Source organism: Quercus lobata, chromosome 7 (genome assembly GCF_001633185.2).
Source record: "Quercus lobata isolate SW786 chromosome 7, ValleyOak3.0 Primary Assembly, whole genome shotgun sequence".
NCBI classification, from domain to species: domain Eukaryota; kingdom Viridiplantae; phylum Streptophyta; class Magnoliopsida; order Fagales; family Fagaceae; genus Quercus; species Quercus lobata.
In genome coordinates this window covers 24,064,316-24,084,333 of record NC_044910.1, presented here as the reverse complement: position 1 = coordinate 24,084,333, position 20,018 = coordinate 24,064,316, and the positions used below count along the sequence as shown (strand labels likewise).

The 20,018-nt window shown below is 32.4% G+C and overlaps 1 protein-coding gene across 2 annotated transcripts; it reads left to right on the top strand.

Moving 5' to 3' along the window:
• Positions 1 to 4,958: 4,958 nt before the first annotated feature.
• Positions 4,959 to 7,266, top strand: LOC115953991. Of its 2 annotated transcripts, none has more exons than XM_031071834.1 (4): positions 4,959 to 5,554; positions 5,776 to 5,837; positions 6,348 to 6,415; positions 6,537 to 7,266. In XM_031071834.1, the coding sequence occupies exons 1-4, from the start codon at positions 5,249 to 5,251 to the stop codon at positions 7,229 to 7,231; spliced, it is 1,131 nt and encodes a 376-aa protein (XP_030927694.1). In that variant the 5' UTR covers positions 4,959 to 5,248; the 3' UTR covers positions 7,232 to 7,266. The 2 variants fall into 2 exon arrangements, with proteins under 2 accessions (XP_030927694.1, XP_030927695.1); XM_031071835.1 differs by having other exon boundaries at positions 5,020 to 5,533.
• The last annotated feature ends 12,752 nt before the right edge of the window (positions 7,267 to 20,018 follow it).

Below are 20,018 nucleotides of genomic sequence, written 5' to 3'. Positions count from 1 at the left end.
ATTTAATAATAACAATAATAAATTGTCAAACCCATGAGTTCAACCTGACCCAACCCGACCCATGTGGGTTGGATTGGGTTGGGTTGGACTTATGTGATGGGTTGGGTTGGGTTGAATTTTTTTTGACCCACCATGGTGGGTTGGGTCAAAAAATCCCCTCAACCCGACCTATGCACACCCCTATTAAATTACATCTATGATACTATCTTAATATATTCTAATAAGTAGACGAAAATGGAATGTTTAAATCAATATAAGTAGCCTAAAATGGAATGTTTAAATCATAATGGAAGGGAATAGAAATGAAAGGTGTAAGGACTCAATTTGTAATGATCCCAAACTGGTGTTGGGTTCGAACGTTAAAGGCCCAAACAATAAAATTTGTAGAGCGTGGGCTGAAAGGCTAGGCCTTGGTCACCGGACAGTGGTTAGTCAAGGTATTCATGGTGAACACATAGAGGTGAACTAAGTGTATCCATGGACCTTGTCCATTGAGCTTAATATTCTTATTCTTCCTTTTACTTTCTGGGTACCATTGTTTCAGCCTCTTTTTTGGCGCATAAGCCTTTACATTATATAGTCATTCTTAGTTGATCCTGACCTTTCATCTGTTGATCAGACAGGTAACTACTCGAGTACCTGTCCCATCAGCCGCCTCCCCCTACTTTCTGTTATTTGCAATAACCGAAACCACACTGTTCAGAAGTCTTTTCCCATCAATGTGGTTAGGACGTTTGTTGACGCATTCAATGCGGAGGTGATGTCTTCTCCTTGAACCACTCCCACACTGTACCCCCGTGCGAGTTTCATTCTATTCGCCTTTTCTTCTGGGAGTGCTTTGGAGGCTGCCTTTGATGACATGTCGTTTTTCCCTTTTAGGCCTTGGGATATCGAGGATAGGGTCATCCTCGGCTACATCTCTAGGCTATTTGGTCTTTCACTACTTGTCCTCGGCAACTACTCTCCTCAACGCGGGTCTTGAGGCCTAATGGAAAGTGGGCCGGGACATAAATTCTCTGGCCCCACAAAAGGAATATAGTGTATTTTTTTAAATGTGTTTGGGAGTTTATAGAAAAAATATATGTTTTATTCATAGTTATTAAACCTAAACTTGTCATTGATCTGGTTTATGAACTAAGTCACTAGGTCAATGGTTCAACTAGTGGTTCACCAGTCAAACCACAATGTTAAATAATTTTTTTTTATAATTAAATATATATAAAATTAAGTTTGAGAAATCATAACATGAATATGTAAATTTATATAAATATATATATATATATATATATTTATATAGGCACATGCCTAAATTAAACTTGCCATTATAATTCAAAATCAAGGTTTCACAAGTAATAACATTTGAAATTCTATAAAATTCACAAACAAAATTAATAAACATCATAAGATTGCAACAAAGTCTTTACTAAATAAAATCTTGTTACATGACTTAAAATTTTATATATTAAATAAATGGGAAAATCTCAAACTTCATAAACAAAGAAAGAGATTAAAAAAAAGGGGTAAAGGCTTAAACTTAAAGCATTAAACAAATAAAGCATAACAAACTTAAACAAAATAAGAGAAAAGACGGTTTAAGCAATAAACTATATAGCATGTATTAATATACTCATACCTACGTGCTATAGTGGCACAAATCAAGAGCAATATATATATATATATATATATATATAAACCATGCTTCTCATAATTCAAAATAACCATTATACCCATAAGTTCCATTTTAAATAGTTCAAAATGTCACATAGGCCAAATAGTTTGATAAATATAAAAAATTGTTATAGAACTGTCGATGGATTTGTGAGGAGAAAAAAAAAAAACTTATTAAAAAACGGTGTTATAGAGGGGAGAAGAAATAGGGAGAAAAAAGATGAAGAGAGGTAGATAGAGAGAGAAATCTGTGGAAAGGGAAGAGGCTAGAGGGGGTGATAGTGAGGGTGTGAGAAGAGAGAGAAAACAAAGGAAAAAGAAAAAATTGGAGAGTTTATTGTGAGAAAGGTTGAATGAGTGAAAGAAAATATTGTTTCTTGAGTCAAAAGAAGATAATATTTATAGGAATTATGCGGCATATGAGAGAGAGATTGTTTTCCATTTTTTTTTTTTTTTTTGGGAAAACAACCTATAAAAAATAAGCCTTATTTTTATAAGAGCTTTTCGTTGACCAAAGATAGTTTTTTGTTGACCAATTTATTTATTTATTTATTTTTATGTTACCAAACATTGAAAAATGTGGAAAACTATCTTTATAGAAGGTTTTCTAACGAAACAAATAGAGCGTGAAATAGCTCATTAATACAACCAATATGAAACAAATTTATTTAATCTTTCCAAATTTCTGAAAATTCAATAGGAATTTCAAATAATTTAGGCAAGTAGAATAACTATCATAAACAAAATAATCCAACAACAGTTCACAATAAATAAATAAACACTTAATTTTTACGTGAAAAAACCTCCAAATTCTAATGAGTAATGAGACAAGAAAAGCCATAAGACATATTCCTATAAAATCTTTTAGTATAGAAATATAGGTTTAAAATAATCTTCTCTAGAAAAAATGCCAAAGGCCACCAAAACATTAAGAACACACAATTCTTGCATTATAACAAATATTCATCACACTATGGCGGTTTTACCAATAACAAGAAAACATCTCACCAAATGAGTCTTCGCATTTGAGCAAACAAAGAAAAATTTCAACCAAAAACACTAGTTAACTTGAAGTTCTCTTTTTTTACTTTCCTCTCTATCACTTTCTTCCCCCCCCCCCCCCCCCCTCTTTTTTTTATATATATATTTTGGGTGCATAGCGCTTGAACAATTATTTATAAGAAGTGTGTCCCTCACATAGGGGAGATTGCCTAACAAATTTCCCCCTCTTGACTTTGTTGGGACTCTCCCATTTTTACTTTTCTTTGGATAAAACTTAAATATATATGGTACTTTAGGTAAAATATATTAGGTTTCTTAATTAAATTTAAAAACATATCTCTACTAAATTAATTTTCAGCAGAAAAGAAAACTTTGTTTTTGTTTCATTAGACAATTCAATTATGTGTTTGAATTTAATTGGAGAACCTAATATACCATACTTAAGGTACTTTATCCAAGTTTTGCCCCCCCTATTACAAGCCTCAAGTTTTTCCATGAGTAATGGTTTTCCATCATATTTGACCAATTCTCACCAATTTGAATTTTCTTAAAGTGTAACAACTTCATCTCTAATGCATCATGATTCCAATGATACCTCACATCAATATATGCTTAGACCTCAAAAGAAAAGTTTGTTTCTTACTAGAATGGATTTCACTTTGATTATCACAATATAGAACATACCTCTATTAATTCAGGTCCAATTCTGTAGGAGTTTATTCATCCACAACAATTTTTTACTTGCTACAGTGATATCAATGTACTCAACATTAATGATAGACAAAGCAAAACATTATGCAATTTGGATTTCCATCACATTACTCGCCCTCAATAAGTGATCAAGTATCTTGAAGTAGACATTACATAATTAACATTACCAGCCATATCTACGTTTATAAAAAGGAAGACAAGATAAGGTTGGGGTGACAAAAAAAGACCCCGACGACTAAGAAACAAGAGTAAGAAAGTTTTTGCTCTACCTTCAGCTAAAAATGGAGTGCATTCTTGGAGAGGTCGTTCAGGTTGAAGCATTTCAGATTAACTTTCCCTCATCTCGTCTTGTGAAATAGATGGTTGAACTTGGAAAGAGGGGCAACAAATGGGTATCAGTTCCACCAATTTGGCTTGTTTATATAGTCCAATTCATCATTCATGTTCGTTTAAACTGTGAATAGACGAACTACAACATCATGAGGAGGGGAAAGGAACATGGACAACCCACATCTGCTGGGAAAGCTCAAATCTTGAAGCACGTAAGCTTTATTCATGACAATAAGTATGCCACGTCCAATATTTATACACCATCCGAATCCTTTTGTTCTTATCATCGCTCAGATGTGCTCTATGGTGCTAATCATAGGATATGGTTAAAATCACGGGACAAGTAAAAAATGTCCATGTCTTCCCTATGCAGAGCAGGGTATGTATAAACACTAGATATTCAAAATATCACTTTTGTAAATATTAACTAAAGTATCGAAGTAATTTTAGCCAACACCACACTAGTGTCACTTCAAACTTATTTTGCGGTCTTTTTTTTGCCAGCCTTTAAAACCCTTAGTAGAATATGTAATGTGACCACTAACTTACCCCCTTGACAATTGTTGAATATGTTATGAAAATTATTTTGACTCTACACTAAAATTATGAAAAGTTCTTGTCTTGAAATTATTTGGGTTCATACGTATACATATAAAATCAAAAAGTGTAGCTTATATTCTCACGCTTGTGATGGAAAGGGGATGCACTATCTTGTCCCGCAGTCATAGACTTCCACTCCCACTATTATTATTAGACAACCAGGTGCTGCTGTGCTGCTGATGAGTGGTAAGTGCGACTACAAATTGAAATTGGGGCATAGGAATAGGAATAGGATTTGTCATTAGGCAAAGAGAGAGCAATTGAGATTTATTTAGGTAATGTACACTGTACAGATGAGTTGTGTTGTGTTTTGTGTGTTAGCCGTCTTGGTCGTTGTAATAAGACTTAATATTAAGAGGGGGGAAGTGGGGTGAGGAGGGTGGGACCCACACTTTCCTTCTTAAAAGTATAAACGATAGAACTACCCACTCCCATCATTTTGTATTCCTCTTCTCACCTTCCACCCTGGCATCCTCGTCCGTACCCTGTCCCCTTCCTCGTCCCGATTCCCCACCTCACCGGTTACCTCCTAAACCAGTCACTACCCCCCTCACACGTGTTATCCACTCTAGCCCCCCGACCCTCTCACACGTGCGTACTACACCCCCCATAAGACGCTTCCCCTTCTTTCTTTCTGTGGTGCAATTGGTGCAACAAATAAAAGTTAGAGAGAGAAAGAGAACCCAAAGATAATTAAAAAAAAAAAATTTTAAATAAAAAATAAAGCATAATATTTTTTTCCTTGGTCTTGGTGTGTGTGTGGGTTGCAGTAGTAATATATGTATGGTCTTTGCTTTGGCTTGCACTCTCTCTCTCTCTCTCTCTCTTTCTTTCGCTTGTTGAAATCTGACCTCAAAGATCACTTCTGGGTCTGAGCTATAAACCAGCCAAAAATCTTTTAGAGAGAGTCAAATCTTATATATTTTTTTGTGCACCGATGAGGATCCGTAAAAGACAGGTACCTTTCCCTCTCTCATCTCTATCTCCGGTTCCTCTCTCAGATCCCCTCCTCAACCGGTCACCGGTGGTGCAACTCCAGCTCCACAATACCACACAACCAAAAGCCTCACACCCACTTGAAAATCTCTCCCCACAAAGTGATAGATATGCCCACTTTGGTCCTCAGCCGTCTGATCAGCCCAATCAACGTCTCCCACCGATCCGTGGAGGAAGCAACGGCTTGGATTTCTCTGATGATGTTGCTAGTGGGCCACACAACGAGGTGAAGAAGAAAGATTGTTTGGTTAGTGGAAAATGAAACAACCTTTTATCATCAATTTCTTTCTTTCTTTCTTTTTTCTTCTTACTGTTGTTTGTTTTTATTTATATTTGTGTGTTTATGACAGTGCACTTTGGTTCAATGTGCCCTAAAGATTTCATGTGTATGAATTTTGCCTTATGTTAAATTTTAAGGAACAAGCATATATGTGTGAGTGGATCATGGGTGTGTTTTTGATTTTGCAGGAGTTTTTTTTGCAAGGAAAAGATGAGAGAGGCGGAGTGGAAGAGAAGAGTAATGATACCAGGTTAGAAAAAAAAGTCCCCTCAAAAAAAAAAAAAAAAAAAAAAAAAAAAAAAAAAAAAAAAAAAAAGCTAATCCATGTTCTTATTCATCTTTCATGAGATCTTGTAGTAAAAAAAGTGAAAAGAAGGAGACCCATAATTTGATTTTACCCATGTAGAAAAAAAAAATTTTAAAAAGAAAAAGGAAAAAAAAAAAAAAAAGGGAAAAGAAAAAAACTGTAAGTGGAAATACTGTTTAAGGTGTTTTTATATCAGCTTTGCTAGCCACCATACCTTCCCATCTAATCTAATCTAGCTAGTCTTTTTTATCTCTTATTTATCTTTGGCTCTTAACTAATATTCCCCATGCGGTGCACGTTAGCATGGGTTGCTTGCTGGTCCCAGCTACTATATATCTTGCCCTCTATTGCACCTTTATTATTTTTTGGGGTTTTGTTTGGTTCTTTCTCTTGGGCTGTAAAAAATTTCATGTTTGTGGTTGTTTGTATCTTCTGGGTCTGTTGTGCTTTCAGGATGGGAGGCATTTTGGGTGCAGAAACTGTTACTGGGGTTCTTTCAGAATCAAGTGCTTCCCGTCAAGGTAATAGTTTTGTAATTATGCTAGATAAATTAGTGATCATAGAATCTCTTATATATATGCCATTAGATAGTATTCAAATGTGGTGTTGTGGTGGTTGTTGTTTGGATACAATTATATATAGCATCTGGGAGATGGTGTGAGGGAGAGAAAGCATTTCCACCAAAGAAAAGGAGAGGTACATTCGAAAGGAGAGCAGGAAATAATGATGAAGATGCGATAATGGAGAAAGATAAGAAAATGAAGACTAAGATGAAGACGAAGATGAACAAGAAATGTGCGGCGCAACAAAACGATAATAACAAAGAAGAAGAAGAAGGAGAAGAGGGTGAGGAGAAAGAAACAAAGGACGGTGTTGAGAATGTTAGTAATGGCGGTAGCAATATTGCAAAGAAGAGAGCAAGAGGTGGTGCACTCATGGAAGGATCGCGGTGCAGTCGCGTTAATGGAAGAGGATGGAGGTGTATGCAACAGACCCTTGTGGGTTACTCTCTTTGTGAGCATCACTTGGGTAAAGGGAGGCTAAGAAGCATGACAAGCGTTCGAAGCCGATCTTTGGCTAGTACTACTGCACCAAAGTTGGATGACTCTAACTCTAACTCTGACCCACCAGCGACACTTTCAACCTCGTCTGAGGATAATAAACAAAAGGATATTATGTTAGACAATGATATTGCTGGAGCTGAAGATGAAAAGAAGCCATCAATATCGGTCACAAAAAAAAGGATGAAGCTTGGGATGGTGAAAGCACGTTCAATAAGCAGCTTGCTAGGCCAAACAAACAATGGAAATAATGTTGTGCTTGATAATAGCAACTAGGGAAAAATATATATATGAAAAAAAAAAAAAAAAAACCAATTTTTACTCAGAATTTATATATATATTTTCGTGTGTCTTGAGCGAAAAGAATGAATGTTAAGGTTTGACGTTATGTTACAACTTGGTGCAACTACTTTCAACTTCCAACTGTGTTTGATATTTTTAATGAAAATAACAAAATGCCTGATAAGGTGTTTTTCGTTATCAGTTTCTTCTTCCTTTAATCTTTTATTTAATGCTTTTTGTTTAAGAGCAATTAGTGTTAAAGAAGTTTATTTTACAGTTTAATCTAGATTTTCTTGCAAATAGTTTTACTTTAACAATTAGTTTTATATTAAGTAGGGAACCACCCTAGGAGACACTAGTTTAATTAGATGCTTACTGTGTATCTTTTGACTAAGCATTCGTTTTACATGTAGTTTTTTTTTCGTCTCCAATATATATCTCAATTATAATATGGCAACTCTCTTTCAATTCAGTTTCACTATTTTTTTTTCGAGTTGGAGAAATAGTACTCTTAACTGTTAAAATACATAAACGTGGAGTAAATCCAATTATATGAAATCAACCCGTGAAAGCTAGAACATTCAAAAGGTTTAATTTATGGTAATAGAAAATTCTGTAGGCCATAAAAATTAATTGGGAAAAAGAAGTAATTGCTTGCTGCTGTTTTCGTGTCAAAATTCTATTTTTCACTGGGTTACAGTGGTCATTTAGTTGGATTAATTTTTTCATGAATGAACTTTTCCCCTCCTACATTAGTGAACTTTAAACCTTCGATCTAATTTGGAATAAGCCGTGGATAATGAACGACTACACATTTCCATTTTTTTCCACATATTCTCTGAGATGTTGTCAAAACCACAATGCTATTATTTATATGGTCAAACTTGATTTTTAAAATTTTTAATAGATAGAGATTGATTTGAAGTAATGACGATCACGCTACAAGAACTTACTTAGTAATTGTGTTGTGACTATTATGCTAACAGCGTGTTGTGGTAAAACTAAAATATTTAAAACGTTTGAAAACTTAATTAGTTGAGTTATAATGCACTTTTGAAAGTTTTTGACGGACCACACATGAAATTTGACTTTCAAATTAAATCAATTCACCTTCTCAAAAAAAATAAAAAATAAAAAATAAATAAATCGATTCTTATTTTTTCAAAAATAAAAATTCGTTTCATTATATTTTCTCTGATTTGTATTAAATAATAAAATAATAATAATAACTGGGGCATTTTTAAGTTTTAACAAGAAAGGCCGTTCTCTCCCAGGAAACAGAAGCACCTTGTGGATAGTTGGCAAAAGGCAATTATTTCCCCTTTGTCCACAGGTTGGTGGGGCATGGCTTGCGATATGATGGGTTAAGCCCCATCCGTTAAAATCAATCACATTGGCAATTAAAATTTGCCCGTAAGCATTTCAATTAAATTTGTTTATACGAACAAACAAATTTTACAATTATTTATAGAGATTAATATAACACTTTCACATAAGATCACTACCGACACTTTTATCTATCTATATATATATATATATATATATATATATATATAAAACCGAAACCTTTGCTGACATCACAATTTTTCACGTTAGCACAATATTTAAAAAATAAATAAATAAATAAAAATTATAACTCCTCAAAACCCTAGCAACCTTACTCCTCTCTCAAGTTAAGAAATATAAAGCCACGGTTTCTGCAAACTCTCTCTCTCTCCAGACGTAGGAAGCCTTAAAGCATTCAAGATCTACAATGCATGGTATAGATTTTAGTTTATAAAGTTCAACTTTTGTAAGGTTAGTTTTGTTTATATATTAATTAATATATAGTATTTTGTTCACCATTGAATACTCATATAATCAATTTCCAATTCAGTGTTCAAGAATTAAACCAAAATTCTAACTGCGCTATCATAAAATATTATTATTAGTATAAATTTTATGGAGTTGCGGTGTTTAAGAATTAAACCGAAATTCTTTTAAATTATCTATAATATTTTGTCCTCTGAAAATTTTATCTCTTTAATTTTATTATATTGTGTTTCTTAAGTTATAGAGAGATTTTCTTTGGTTTCTGCAAACTCTCTCTCTCTCCAAATGTAGGAAGCCCTAAACCCACGGTATAACATTCAAGATCTACAACTCACGATATAGATTTTAGCTTATAAAGTTCAGCTTTTGTAAGGTTAGTTTGTTTATATATTTAGTCCTTACGTTTAGGTTTAGGTTTTAAGAGATTTATATATTACTACTATGTGGCTAAATTTCCCGTGACATCAGTTTTATGTTTTTAACCAAATACATTAGGAAAGCAAGAGAAGGCGCATAAATATTTAGTCCTTACGTTTAGGTTTAGGTTTTAAGAGATTTATATATTACTACTATGTGGCTGAATTTCCCGTGACATCAGTTTTATGTTTTTTTTATTTTATTTTTATTTTTTTTTATTTTTATAATTTGTTTAATGTAAGGTTAGTTTGTTTACATCAGTTCTTTATCTCAAAGATAAGGTTTTTATTTCTACTGCAAGAACTATTTAGGTATGTATCCCTTGCAAGCACACATGAACTTAAATTGTATTTTAATATATGCATGCTTTATTATTTTCTAATAGTTTTCCCGTGCATCGCACGGGTTAGCGACTAGTTTTACATAAATTGCAACTTATCATCTTTAACAATTCTGAAAAAAGTTATAAAATTTGTTGTAAGATCACTACCGACACTTTTATTTTACATAAATTGCAACTTATCATCTTTAACAATTCTGAAAAAAGTTATAAAATTTGTTGTCTACTACCATCAATTTAAATCTTTGAAAAGATGAAATTGCTTGGTGAAGGCTTAGAAACAATTACTACAAAGTCATAGTTGAGAGCCAAGTCCAATGAAACTCAACCCGGTAAACGGGTCGAGTTGAGTTAGGTTAATCAGGTTGGGGTCAACAACGAGTTCAAGTAAAAAATTGGTTATTCTTAACAGATTGCAAGTGAGTTTGGTTAATCAAGCTATGAGTCAACTTAATCAAGTTATGGGTAGACTCGTATTTTTTCTTATGCATAATAATAATAATAATAATAATAATAATAATAATAATAATAATAATTAATTGAAAAAAAAGATTAAAAGTGAAAAATGACAAAATACTCTACTAAAAGTTAAATATTACATAAATTCTTAAGTTTACACAATTCAAAGTTTAATAATGATATCATTACCATAAAAGTTAGGTGACTTGTTATTAAGTGCTAAAGACGACGTAATTTTGGTTTTTAAATCCATAAAAGTGTTTTAAAAGTTTATAAGAAATATTGTTTTAAAAAAAGCGCAGTAAGTGCCCTAACTCTAGTGGCATTCTTGGGCAATAGAGACGCATTCCCATGACTCTTATCCTCTTAGATACACATTTTGTTCCGCTTAGGAGATAGTGAAAGAGATGTTAGTTCACTTGTAACACAAGAAACTAATAATGACAACGATTATATGAGTTTTATTGCAAAATTTTGGACTTTAGACCAATACTCTGAGCTTTTTATCACACCAAATGATGTAGAGATGTTTCAATCTAAGTTATTTAATTCTCTCAAATTTTATATTGTGATCTCAATTTTTTTGAATCTTATTATCTTGTGGTCAAATTAATTGAAAAAAAAAATGTTTTGATGGTTGTTATTTAATTCAACGTGGTCATTACCATAGATAGTGAGCATTATGTTACCTTTACATGATTTAACATTTGGAGTGATTTGTCAGCTTACTTGACCGGTTTAAATAAATAAATAAAACTACTTAAAAATTGGGTCAAATAGGTTGACTCGATATGGGTTGGATACAAGTTAACTTGTTTTTACTCAAAGTAAAAATTTCTTGGGATGATATGGGGTATTTTCCTTTGACTGCGTCTCAGATTGTGATATTAGGTCCATTTAGCCATAAACCAATTCTCTCTCTCTCTAACAAGGACATGCATGTGATTCCAGCTGTACAGCTCATTAGGTTTCTCTACACTCCTCCAAGTTATAATAAGAATGCAGAGTATACACAGGACCACCATACATCTACTAGATTCTATTTTTAGATGAGTTATCTTGAAATCAGCCAAGTTCATAACCACTGCATTTAAAGTTACCTTAATTTTTTTTGTACAATCTGACGTATCCAATTCTTTGGGATATTAAAAAAAAAAAAAATTAATATTCGAGTTGTTTAGACTCATCAAATCATTTTGTTTATTAGATGGAAGTGCTTGATCCATTGATTGTCTTCATGATCACTTTGCAATTCTCATGTGGCCCACCAATTTCAAGTAGGCAAATGTCTGTTGAAGGACGCTTGTCAACACAAATAATCAAAAGAACTTAGAATGTGATTTGTTTTGATTCTTAATTACTAGGAGTTTTACTGTACAATATATATATATATATATATATATTTTTTTTTTTTCCCCTGATTGATGTACACAGTTTTAACAGTGTACATTGGAATGGAAATAAAAGTAGATGCTGGAGGTATTGCTGGGAAAAAGAATGCATATTTAGGAAGTAGTTGCTTCAAATAGGTAAGCGGTATATGAAAGAAATCTTGAATGACATATAATTAATCAAGTTTACATCCAATCAGTAGACCCAACGACTGAAAAAAGCGCGTGTAGACCCCATAAATGGCACCTATGACTAAAAAGCACAATATCGGGTCCAAAATTATAGAGGGTGATCGATGATAGTCTAGCAGCCATTGGCTTTTAGTTTTACCATGCAAGCTATACCGTCCCATGACCAAGAGGAGTAATAAATGTGCTATCTTGCACTTTGATTATTGGAACACTATTTGCCTGAGGTTGCTTCTGAAGCATAAGTTCATTTCATAATTAAGCTTCATTAAGTTTGACCACCAATTGAAGATTGTCTTCCTTTTGCTATCATGTGGAGTATAGACTAAGAAAAAAAATCCTTCTACAAATTGAACCAAGTGTTTTATACAATTTCTAAATTTTGGCCATTAAAGCTTATAATCAGCCACATCAGCCTCAAATAAAAGCTTTATAATTTGCGTTTAACCCCACCTGATATCTGAACATGGATCTCGTTTTGTGTTTGTCTCATACTTTGATCACTATCCATCATAAGACCTACCCTAGTACTTGTCAAGAATGGTTTCATGCCATGGAGCCCAATGTTCGGAACAACTGGTAGCGATGAACTACACTTTTAGGAATGCCAGCTAAAATTTTTTGAGGAAAAAATGTAAAAACATTTCCTGAATATTGAGTAAAAAATCATGACCCTCTGTTCTTCTAATTTGAAATTTAATTAAAGCTCCTAAACTTTCGTTAGAAAATTGAAATCACATGTGATGCTCTTGATGCATTTTGATTAAAAAAATTATTTTAACTAAAATTTAATAATAATAAAAACTTGTTTTAAATTGTATTAATAATTTAACGTTTTCTATTTTCTGTCTCTACCCACATGGAACCCATTCCTCTCTCTCTCTCTCTCTCATGCTGCAGAAGACATCAAGAGAGACGAGCCATTGAATGCGATCAATTGAAGTGGGAGTGGGTGCGTATGGTCTATTAGAGGATGGGAGAGGGTGTGATGTAGGTGGAAAGTCACAAAGTCACAAGAAACAAGTTGCTTCTATTTCGAGAATAAACCATTGAAATCCACAATGGGTTAACTGAATACACAAGCAGAAATTTGAAATCCACCGAGAAAAAAAAAAAAAAAAATTCACCTCCTCTCTAAAAAGCTTATGAAACAGAGCTTGAATGTCTGAGGGATACAACCAGTAATTTATAGAAACCAATTCATTGAACAACTAGGAAACCCCATGAAAACCCTAATTTGGGCTAGGCATGAAATTAGTCTAAATAAACGGAAAAATCACCAAATCATATTTGAAAACAAATCTTAATTACTATGTAAGGACTGAATTTCGATTAAATTATTCTGTAAAACTCTCTAAAACAAGGAAATAATATGCTCTAAAAATTTCACGAAATTAAAAATAAAAAGAAAATAAAAGAAATAGTAATATACAACAAAACTTAAACTTCATAGTTCATACTTTATTTATATATCAGAACTATATGGGCATTTGTAATACAATTTGGTGTGGTTTTGGGTCATTTTAAGAACTGCACTTTGCAATGTAGTTTAGCCAAAACAATCACCACAGTGCACCTTAGTTTTGTGGTCACATGTGTAGTGCAGGATAGTTCGGTGCGGTGTACAAGATCTGGTTTGGTTGGTTTTAAGATAGTATATTTTTCAAGATGACATGGTCAATTACTAGTTTATTATTAATAACCATGACAATATGACAGTAAATTTTAAAAAAATATAATCTTTGTAAAAAAAAAAAAAATCACAAATATATACAAGACAAAAACAAACTTGTGACAGATTGACAGTTAATTAAAAGTACCACAAATATAATACCAAAAAAAAAAAAAAAAACTTTTGTAATTTTGATTTTGTGAGAGAGAATGAAAGTGCGAGATGGAGAAGTGAATGAAGTTTTGAAGTTTTGATTTTGTATTTAACCAAAACGAAACCGTTTTTAATGTGAAACTAGAACACACTAAGGCTGGCTAGTTACTTTTTTTTTTTTTTTTTTGAGAAGGGGCTGGCTAATTACTTCATATAATATTAAATTATTAATATATATATATATATATGTATGTATGTATGTATTTTTCTTATCATAAAACCGCACATTGCACCACACAGTGCGGTGCAATTCACTAACATTTGTGGTGCGGTGCGGTTACTCTATTTTGTGGGCAGTTTTGATCGGTTTGGGTGTGGTTGTGTGGTTTGAGTGGTTTGGTGAACACTCCTAATCAAAACCCTCTAATTGAAAAAACTACTCCTTGGGATTTTGAGTTTGTCATACCAAGCAAATAACTATGCTGAATGCTTAAATCCTTTTATCTTCTTTCCATATTTATGTACAATTCATCAAATTGAATTAATAAAACAATAGGAGATTCTTTTTTCTTGAATTTTAGGAAATTAACCAAATTCACCTAATAAGGATCGATCGACAACAAACTAGATATTTCAACCCTAATAAAATCAATAAATTTAGGTGATTTCAACTAAAATTATAGAATCTTGAGATTTACAATCAATTAAATTGATTTCATGGATCTTTAGTGAATTTCATAACAATTTATGTCTCATGATCTTTGGACCTACTACAATTTTCATCATTTTTTTTTTCAAGAGCATCTATTTTTTCCTTAATGACTTAAAGAAAATTTTCAAACAAATTACTTTATTTTTCACAAAATTTTTTAGCCCCAAATTTTATTATTATTATTATTATTAAGGCTTTGACTTGAAACTGACTAAAATACTTCTTGGTATTGTTTGAACAACACCAACTCGTAATTTGGTGATTAAAAACTTATCTCAATCAACCATACAATTTGTAAATTTGTAAAAACACACACACGTGCACATATATATCACTAAAATGAGTTAGAAAATCTAAATTGTTAAGATTAATTTTAATGAATTCACAAATAATAATTTTTATGACTTTTATGTCAATTGTTGTCAAAGCAACTAAACGTAAGGAAGAATGTCATTTCTAAATCTATTCTTCTTCTTCTTCTTAGCTTCTTCCAAATAAAAATTGTTTTTATATAGAGTTTATAAAAATAATCATATAAATTTCTTTAATATAAATAATTAATGCACAATTTTAGATAATTAATATATGCATGTACTATATTGGCAATTCAATGTACTTATACTTTTTGATGGCAATTCAAAGAATGCATCATGTGACAAAATCTTATGCTCTCTTAGATAATATATATATTATTGATTAATTACTTTACGTGGACCATGAAAAGACTAGGCATGTCAACCATTATTATTAGCAATTTGTATAACGCTTGCAAGGTTTTTGTTGAAACTGAAAAAAATTTTCTTAATAAAATATCTCAGAAATTTTTTTTTATTAACCAAAATTTTTTATGCCCATGAGGCTACAACTACTAATTTATAGAAGGTAATCCTAGGACATCTAGGAAACTTAAGAAAATCCTAATTTTTGCTGGGTATGAAATTAGGTTTAATAAAAGGAAAAATCACACCTTATTCTTAAACCGATCGTAATTAATATCCTACCATATAAAAAGTAAATTTTGACCACAATACTCCTAAAAATGATTTAAAACTAAGAAATAAAGGATAACTCTAGAAATGTAAAATTTAATATGCAACAAAACATAAACTCGATATCCTATCCTACGTCATGAATCACCACGATGTCATCTCCATTCTCATAAGTGATGAATTTTTGAACAAATATTTTACGATTTTTTTTTTCTTTATTTACAATGTTTTATTTTATTTTATTAAAATGCATCACTTGCACCTGGCACGATTGATTTGAGTCTTTGTTGAAAGTTTAGGGAGTTTTAATATAGAGAAATGATATGTTTACAACATTTTTACAACAAATTTTAAGTGGCAGGTTGTTACTGGTTGTTATTGTTAGGGTAAAAAAGTAATTTTAGTGTTAGTTTCAAATTTGAACTAATAACAACTAACCACCTGTGATTTGTTGTAAAAATATTATAGACTTAGCATCTCTCAACTTGATTTTGGCCCAAAATTTTGGAAATGTTTTTTCATTTTCCCCCAATTTTTATGATAAGATATATCATCAACAATATTTTAGGGACAACATTATTCATAATTGTTGATATAACATATTGTGATTGGTATATATTAAAAGTGCTATCAATTACAGTGAACTCAAATAAAAATAATGTTACTTCATGCTATATTAGTAGTTGTGGTAAAAGTTGAAAAAAAATATTGTACCTCATGTTACTCATTTTGCAAAAGTCTTTATTTTAATTTAAAGATTAGCACACAATAGTAATGATAATTGAAAGTTGTTGCATTGCCCTTCATTATAAAAAGCACTTGTACCTCTCATTTAAAGAAAAGCACATGGACCACTCATGTCATACTTTTGGGCTCCAATTGCGTTTCTGTCTTCTGCTACTAGGAATGGATTGTCATTTTAATTTTGCAACAAGACCCACCATCTGCGGTTGAGGTCGTGAGGGATTTATGATTGGCAAAAATGAGATAAATTAATTCTCGGTTTTACAATTTGTTTTGGTAAGTGTAATTTTGACCTTAAGGACAGAACGATAGCGGTAGGTTACGGATTTTTTAATATTTTAGTCTATTCATAATTGTTTGTGTTTATGGAAAGGGAAGTGAAAATTACACACATCAAATTAAACACATGTCCATACGCATAAGTACAAAAACGACTGAAATCATGAGTTGGAAGACAATTTCGTGTCTTCATCTCATGCACGATTTGCACGCCTGTGTGGTAAGTACACACATGTATGCAACAGGTTTTACTACTACGGAAAGTATATATATATATATATATATATATATATAGATCTTTATGGTTAATTAAAGTTCTTTAATTTCATTTATCCATTATGCAGGGCCGGCTCTATGGTGGAGCAAGAAATGCGGCTGTTTAAGGCCCCAAGTAAAAAAAAGGCCCCCAAATTTTAATCAATAAGATTATTTATAATCAATAAATAAAATAATTTTTTTTACTAGATGAAAAACAAATAAAAAAAAATAGAGAAAAAATGCAATATCGTCCACAATATTTTTCACAATACTTTTACAACTAATGCTAAGCAGCAGGTTGTTACAGCCTATTGTTGATGGCAAAAAAATAATTATAGTGATATTTTCAAATAAAAACAAAAAGCAGTTTAAAATCTAGGATTTGTTGTAAAAAATATTGTGAATGTTGTACTTCTAAAAAAAAAAAGAATAATAATAAGAGTTTAATTACCAAACTTTTACTAGTTTTCATCTAAATCTACCACTAACACCATTGTTTTACTTACCACTATTAATCTACCACATCAACAAGTATGAAAAATTTTGTCAAATTTTTTCTGTCTTAAAAATTCCAAAAAAAAAAAAAAAAAAAAAAATTCTATGTAGTTTATGTTAATTAGTAATAATTTTGCATCTAAATTAAGATGATTAATTTTCGCTTTAGACCCTCAAATACATCAAGCCGCCCCTGCCATTATGTGCCAATGCCTAAAAGAAAAGGTCACAAGAGCAATAGAAGTCACAGTTGCAGTTGAACTGTTATTTTCTCATTCCCTGGGTTTTAGGCTTCTAGTTGTGGCAGTGGCAGAGTGTTATTGGCCAGTATGACCACCAATGCTTGTGCGTACCTCCTTGTCCCACAATAGACTAATTTCGTGCCCTACAGTAACACATATCTATTATGCATGCTCTTTCGTGTTTTGGTCTCTTCTACCAATTTTAAAATAATCATTGTAATATGAAGCGAATGTGAATTTAATTTCAATTTTTTTGCATAATGGTCACTCATCATTTTTGTGGTTTAAATAAAATTACAGATGCCCTTCTTGTGCCTGTATCATTAAATTTGACAAAGAGATTCTTTTTCGATGTAGACCCTTAAAGATGGAGACAATAGCCAAAGTCTTTTCCACAAATTTGGAGACTCTCACGCCCTCCACCCAGTTTGTTTGGAACCTTCAAGTCAGGTAAAAATTTAAAGGCAGCGATAGGAGACACCAGTAGAAATCACTTTCATTATTGTAAGATCTTCACGACATTATGGTATCCATTCAAGTTAAACAAATTTCTGCTAAAATCCATCTTAGTATTGAATACTGTTCACTTCAAAAAAATATGGGTATTGAGTTTTGGATAAATGCTGAATAAGTTTTCATGAGGTCTGGTTAGAGTCCTAAAATGACATGAGGTTTGGTTCAACCATGTGACAATTCTTTTACTTTCCTCTACTGGCTTGAGGCTTCCATGTAAAAAAAAAATAGTGTTTTTAGTGCACAAAACTTCAACTTTTGCGGAATTTGGAAACTGTCGTAGTAGATAGTCTTATTTTTAGCCCAACTTTTTTAAAGAGGTTGATATCAGAACTTGAACCTATGACCTGTCACTTTTGGCTTTCATGTAAAGAGCGCTTATTTATTAAATTATTTTATGGTTATAATATATAAATTTAGACATTGGTGATATCTATAAAGCACATTTCTAAGTCTCTTGTTCCTTAATTGACTCACCCAGCTATGTTAGTTGGGCAGGATGACGAGTTGCCAGCAGGCAAGTCATGACCTGTGACATATATGCAAAGTGTAGGGCCATAACAGTTCATTTGTTTTGTGGGCAAAGCTTATCCACTTAGATGGTTAGCCAAAAAAAAAAGGCTTATCCACTTAGATAATAAATTCAATGCCATGGGTCTAGGCGGCCTGCCAATAAGATGTCAAACTGATATATAACTTTTTTTAATCATAGCCGAAAGGCCAAAATAGGTTTTGAGTTTCATAGGTTCTCTTTTCCTTTTTATATAAAGGCCAGACTCTTTCACAAATATATATTAAAAACCTTTGCAATTTCATATAGATCTAAAGCTATCAGCCGGCAGAAGGATTAGAATATGGCGGCCATGGAAAGACCATCTTACTGGCTAGTGCACTGCACAAGCATATGAAACCTGTTATATATATGATGATGAAAATCACAATCATTTGATAATTGATTCAACTTTGGCCCTAGGTGGAGTATGAGGCAGAAAAATCTATCTTATTGCTTGTATGTGTTCCAGTATGGCATGTGAGTTTTATAAGCAGTGGGTGAAGTGTATATATATATATATACACACACAGAAAAGTCTCAGATATGGGATGAGAAAAAGGGTGGGAGTCATACCCTGCAAATATTCTAACTTGATATTTGATCATTTTGAATGGTCTTTGCTAAACTCGCCAGAACAAATATAAAATGTGTACAATCTCTCTCTCTCTCTCTCTCTCTCTCTCTCTCTCTTTTTGAAGCAAACTAATAATAATCAACAACATAAATAATGAGTATACCCATGTTGTTGATGATGAAAAGGGTGATGACGAGGAAACCATGTGATAACCAACATTGGCTACAAGGTAAACGGTCTACAAAAAAGATAAATTGCCTCAACCAACATTGTGATACAGCTCATGGGACCTGCAAATCAAAAGTTCATATAAAGCAACTACGGCTGTCTAAAAACAATATAAAGCAAAGTTGAGAAAAGAAAAGAAAAGATTAAGCAATTAATTAATATTACATTATCTAAGAACAAGATATCTGGGCTAGAAGCTAATGCTTGAATTGACGAGTCCTCATGAACAACAAAAACATTTTGCAACATGGGGATACAAACATTATTACCATACATACTGAAGATCAAAATAACCATTCCTTTTTTATCAATATAGGCTGAGAAGATCTACGTGTGAATTCAACTCCAAAAACTGCAGTTTGAGTTTGCATGCATGGGTTCCTCATATAATCTTGCGAAAGTGTTTGCAATGGTGAAGGAGTTTGGACTTACTCCAACTTGCAGAATCATTTATAGGTACTGTATGTTGTGGGGAGCCACTCCCAGACTTTTTGAGAGTACTGCTGCGTTTGCCGAATCTTAAAACTTGGTTGTGAATGAGTATTGACCATGGCGTAGTTAATAATGAGTAATAACCACCATAGCCAATGGTTTGAAACAGAATCAGTTCAGGTATCACATTGATATCCTTAATGTGATATTAAGGGGAAAGAAGCAAAGGTGTGCGTCATGGTTGAGCGGTGAAGGCATGAAAGCAAAAAGATTTTCAGATCAAGTCCATTACCTTTTTCTACGGTAGCAAAAGTGTGTTCGGAGCTTCC